At 45.1% G+C, this 5,651-nt stretch overlaps 1 protein-coding gene across 1 annotated transcript; it reads right to left on the bottom strand.

Annotated features, from left to right (window-relative positions):
* Nucleotides 1–2,073: 2,073 nt before the first annotated feature.
* On the bottom strand, nucleotides 2,074–5,550 carry LOC117800960 (cytoplasmic FMR1-interacting protein 1-like). Its single transcript, XM_034653534.1, has 2 exons — nucleotides 5,406–5,550; nucleotides 2,074–3,333 (listed from the first exon to the last, which is right to left on the bottom strand). The coding sequence occupies exons 1-2, from the start codon at nucleotides 5,466–5,468 to the stop codon at nucleotides 3,130–3,132; spliced, it is 267 nt and encodes an 88-aa protein (XP_034509425.1). The 5' UTR covers nucleotides 5,469–5,550; the 3' UTR covers nucleotides 2,074–3,129.
* Nucleotides 5,551–5,651: the final 101 nt, after the last annotated feature.

Here is a 5,651-nt window from a genome sequence, read left to right on the forward strand (position 1 = left end):
GGTAGATGGGGCTCCCACTGGCCAATACAGGGCCAACTTGAGCCATAAAACCCAAATTATGATAGTAACAGATTTTAATGCTGAGTTAGAATCCCCAGTCCTTACTTATAATAAACAAATAAATAAATAAATAATTGTTAAATGTTAACACATATGGCAGAAGGCCAACTAATGCATGTACATGGAATGATGAAGTTTGAGAATCATCATTGTTCAATCACCATACTGGTAACTGATGATAACATGCCAGTAGAGAAACCTGGTAACAAAGGGGCAGAAGTTAACATCACCAGGAATGGGACAAAGTAGTGCCCTTTGCTTCACGGTACATTACACTGAGGACACACTGCTTCCTCCGTGGCCTTCCTCCCTCTTAGGCTTAACTCTGATCCCAACTGTTGGCCTATTTCCAGAGCTATAGCTTTTTCATATAATTATTAGCTTTAATAGGTTAAATTTAAGTCACAGGTCACCCTAAACTACTTTCCAGAGCCACCAGGCAAATTCCCTAATCAAAAATAAGCAGCAAAGTCAGTAGTATGTAAAGCAACAAATGAAGTTCTGGTTTCCCTCAAGCAGCTCTTAGAAAACCCTCAAGAACGCAGTTAAAATTCTGAGTGGCACAGTTCTGACTGTCTTCTCAGGGTCCAGTTCAGTTCTCCAGGAGCCCTGGTGGTCAGGGCAGCCTCCTGCAATACTCATGGGGCCCACTCACAGCCTCCGTGGGCTTTGTGCTCACTCTGAAAACAGGGATGTTCGCAGCACCTCATGGGCCAATGGGAGAAGTATGCCACAACAGACAAAGGCACCAGTGCTGTCCCTTCTGCCTGCCGTCATTTGCATTCGACACTGTTGTGTGTTCTCAGGAAATGGGGGCTAAGGTACCACTTGGCAGCTCTGCTCAGTTATATACTGGATGCGTCAATGTTCCTCATATAGACAGGTCCAGCATGGTCCTCTAACGGACACATGCCTTTGGTAGGTCACTGGGTTTCACGGCACCAACCTCCTGACCTGAGCCCTGCCAACTTTGTCTCTGACAATGAGACTACTGCTGCCGGCAGGCCAGGCAGCCTCAGACGTTCTCTCTCATCACCCCCAAACAGGGCACCCACATGGGCCCACCTTGGCCAGCATGGACTCAGAATCTGATCCATTGCCCTAACTCCACACTCCTCGCCCACCGTTTGTTCAGATGTCTGAACTCTTTCAGAAAACACAGCAATTCAACACAAGAGTTTTTGGCAAATGCTGTCATTTTATCATCACGTAACGCTGACCCTCCTCTACTCACGTCACTTCTGAGGGGTTGGCCCACTGAACCATCACCAAGGAGACCAGGGCAGGTGGGTATGTCTGGACTCCACAGTTCCTCTACACACAAGTGCAGCAAGCATAAAGGAGGCTCAGCGGACACCTTTAACTATTCCTTTAGCAAGATCTCTGGGAAATCCCTTAAAGGGTGACAAAATGCTAGATAAATTTAAAAATTACAATCTAAAATAGTACAAAAAAAAAAAACAAAAACCCACAACCCCCTGTGTTGCCCAATTCCAACCTCACTGTAACACCTTTTTTCAGCCCTCTGATAGTGGGGTTCTGTTGTATGTCACCTTCGGAGACACCAGACAAGGCCAACCAAACGGACCAACCAAAACTACTCTTTGGTCCCACAAGCATCAGCCATGACTTAAACAGATTTTCAGAGGCAGAAAAGCATATTTATACCCTAACACAGAATGACCCTTCTTGTCATATATCACACGGAATAAGAATATGTATATAATAATACTACTAATAACACCCATTTCGGTAAAATAAAAAAAATATGTATGTACATCTGACTGTATGGCAAAAACTGTAGAAGACGCACATTTTTTTAATGAGGGAAATCTCTAGGGACTTAATTATTTCCCCCTCATATTTGTATATATGATTTCTAGTTTTTCTATAATTATGATGCACTATTTATGTAAAAAAATATTTTTTTCATTTAATTCAGACTCTCTAACAACTTGAAAGATACCTATTTCAGGAAACTGGGCATCTTAAAAGAAGTTAAACAGGGATGAGTACTCTGTAAAGTCTGGTTCTGGTGGACTGTGCCCAGCCAGGCCCAGAAGCCCCTTCACCGGAGGAGGTTGGCTCTGGAAGCCATGGCCACGTCTCCACCATTGCTGGGGACGGGCATCAGCCACCTGGGGCCAGTATGATGGCAAAGCCCCATGCATCTGGGAATAGGCCTGCCTCCCCACAAGGAAATCTAACCTTGGGGTCCTGGACAGATAATGGCAATAGCAGGCCTGATGAGACTACAGGAGTGCCTCCCTCTGTCCTCAGTTCAGAGCTCAGCAACCCCGTGAAACACAAAACTCTGGGCCTGAAAGTCAGTAACAATTCAGCCAATACATGATGGGATGCTCAGATCCAGCAGCAAAGCCAAAGACAATGATTTTTAAAAAGTGGTCATAACACACACAAGCACACACACACATTCACACACATGTCCCTGGCACGTGCTCACAGGGAGCAGGAGCTTAGCTAAGGGCACATAGAACAAACCTAAGACAGGCGGCTGCCCAGCACACAGAGTCCAAGGCAGGGCTGTCCCAGGATTTGGGCCCTATCATGAGGCTGAAGCACATGAAACTGCTGCTGTCAACCATGCCACTCACCTAACTGGCCACTCTGTGCTGTTCAACATAGTAGCAAAGCGTAGGTGGGTGAGAGGGTGGCTAACTGATGGACATTTACACACCCCAACATCCCAGGATAGATGAAAAGTAGAGTCACTGACTACATCCCAACATCAGGCAGACTTACAGCTGTGTGGGTGGTACAGACCCCGTAGTTGCTGTCCACATGCACCATGAAATCAAGCCCTGAGCTACAAGCCAAGTGCCCCAGACAGGGACCCCAGCCTGCTGTGCAGTCTCCACATGCAAAGCTATAAGACATGCCCAGGGGCTGGTGTGGGGACATGCCAGAGGAGACTGGGAGGGCCTGAATACGAGAAATGACAGGGAACAGGGGAGGGGACAGCAACCTACTGGACAATGTGGAGGCCCTGAGATCATCCCGTTTAGGAACCCTTTGGTAAGGGCCAGAACTATCTATGAGGTGGCATGCTCACCGGTTGGTGGAGCCATTGTAGCAGTAGTTGGGCAGGAAGTCATAGTTGAGTTCCCAGAAGACGTGGAGGGTGATTCTCCCGTAGGGCGCTGACACATTGTGGTTGGCCTCCCGGAACATGGCATCAAAGCTGTCCAGTGTCAGGTACCTGCTTAGCAGCTTGTGGGTCATGCGGTTGATTTCCAAAAGACCATCCAACTCCTAGAGGATCACAAAGACAGGGGTGTGAGGACAGCAATGGGCCCAGCACAGTGGCCTTGATTCCCTACATGGGCACTGCCACAGTTGGGAGCAGGGCAGAATGGGCAGAAGAGAGCAGGACACACAGAGGTGAGGCTGGTGAGCTAGGCCAAGAATATGCAGTGGGGGTCTAGTAGGCCACAGGTGCTTGCTTCTTACACCTAAATTCACTATGCCCTCTCCACTGCCTTTGAAACACCCCTCCTTACTGTGGTCATTCCCACAAGGTCATCATTCTTTCTCCACTGAGGTCACCTCCACATTGCTCTCCCCACTGGCCCTCCAACCATTCACAGGGCACGTACGACTAGGATGTGTCCACCCCCGCCCTTGCTGGAGCACTGTGTTCTCAGGCATCAGCTTGAGTCAGCCTAATGTGCCTGGAATTATTCAAAAGCACAGCTATGTAGCAGAGTCAGCAAGCACATTCACAGATGGCCTTCCAAGGTTTCAGAGTTTGCTCATAAACATGCCTAGGTCCATGCTATCCACTGCAGCAGCCACTGGCCACATACAGCAATGAGAATGTGGCTGGTCCAAACTGAGGTGCACTGTGCATGTGAGTTACACACCAGATTCAAAAAATCAAGTATGAAGACAAAGAATGCAAGCTATCCATGTCAATAATATTTAATTCTGTGGAAGACTATGAGGAACACTGCTCATCCTACGTGGAGATGCTCCGACCTGAGTGTTCATGCCCACCACTCACAAGGCCTCTCTTGTTGTACCCAGAGCTGCATCTCTAGGAATGGACGATCTTCCTTGAGTTCCTACATCTTCACTACCATTTGTCTGCAGACTTTCTTCTTGGAAGATATCTTTGGCTTGGCACAAAATCCTTAATTTGTACTTCCTTTCCTTGGCTTCTGGCATGAATTGCTATGGGCAAAGCTCTGAGGACAAATTTTCTTTCTCTGATCACTCTGCTCAGATATCCAGAGGATTTTTTCTTTTCCTTCAAAGTCTTTTACTGCAATATTCCTTGGTGTTGGCCACTTTGGGCCAGTCTTCCCAGGCACATACCACAAGCTTTTAATATATATTGTATAGCATGTCTTAATATTTAAATATATAAATTTTTCTCAATTAAATTTTAGGTGGTTAACATACAGTGCAATATTGGCTTCTGGAGTAGAATTCAGTGATTCATCACCTACATACATCACCCAGTGCTCTTCCTAACAAGTGCCCTCTTTAATACCCAGCACCTATCTAGCCCATCCCCCACCCACCTCCATTCACCCTCAGTTTGTTCTCTACCATTGAGTCTCTTATGGTTTGTTTCCCTCTCTCCTTTTTTTTCTTTTCCCCCTTCCCATATGTTCTTCTGTTTTCTGCCTTAAATTCCACATATGAGTGAGATCATATGGCATTTGTCTTTGACTGACTTATTTCACGTAGCATAATATACTCTAGCTCCATCCACATCACTGCAAATGACAAGATTTCAGATTTTTTTATAGCTCCGTAATATTCTATTGGGTATACAGACACATCTTCTTTATCCATTTGGCAGTCAGTGGACATTTGGGCTCTCTCTCCATAGTTTGGCTATTGCTGATAATAGCATGTCTTAAATTTTATCAATGTTTTCTTGAAATACAACTTTTAATATTTGTTCCATCCTTTTGCTTTGGTTTTTCTCTATGATATGTATATTACCTATATGTATGTTTGATCTTCACTGTCTATCTTCTGTATCATTTTCTTTCAAATACTTTTTCCGTGTTCATTTCTTTTTGATTTTTAAAATTTACCTTCTTTTATTCTCTTGCCATAGTTAAGTGTAACTTATTCAAGGTTAAGATTACTTGTTCTTTGAAGTCAATTTAGAATTGTGACTACTATAAGAGCAGACACTAAAAAAACGACAGGATATGCCATGCTTATCAGTGCGTACCTTTTGATTCCTATGCAAAAACTGAACCTACTATTGGTTCAATTTACCAGTAAGGACAAAAAATTAGCTTTAATCCTTGTAACCAGATTTCCACAAATCTCCTGAACCTGACAAAAGGGACAGCACTTACAACTATTGATGTCAGGTCTTCACTTTCAAATCGTCCAATAGCCAGTTCCAGAGACTTATACATGGCTGCTGAGACACGCTGAGTAATCAGGCGATTAAGGTCTATGGATCTGCCTAGGAGCTGGAAGATGGAGAAAGGAAAAAAGAATGAACAATAAAAAACAAACAAGGGCACGTGGGTGGCTCAGTTGGTTAAGTGTCTGCCTTTGGCTCAGGTCATGATCCCAGGGTCCTGGGATCAAGCCCC

This window comes from Ailuropoda melanoleuca, unplaced genomic scaffold (genome assembly GCF_002007445.2).
Source record: "Ailuropoda melanoleuca isolate Jingjing unplaced genomic scaffold, ASM200744v2 unplaced-scaffold9697, whole genome shotgun sequence".
NCBI classification, from domain to species: domain Eukaryota; kingdom Metazoa; phylum Chordata; class Mammalia; order Carnivora; family Ursidae; genus Ailuropoda; species Ailuropoda melanoleuca.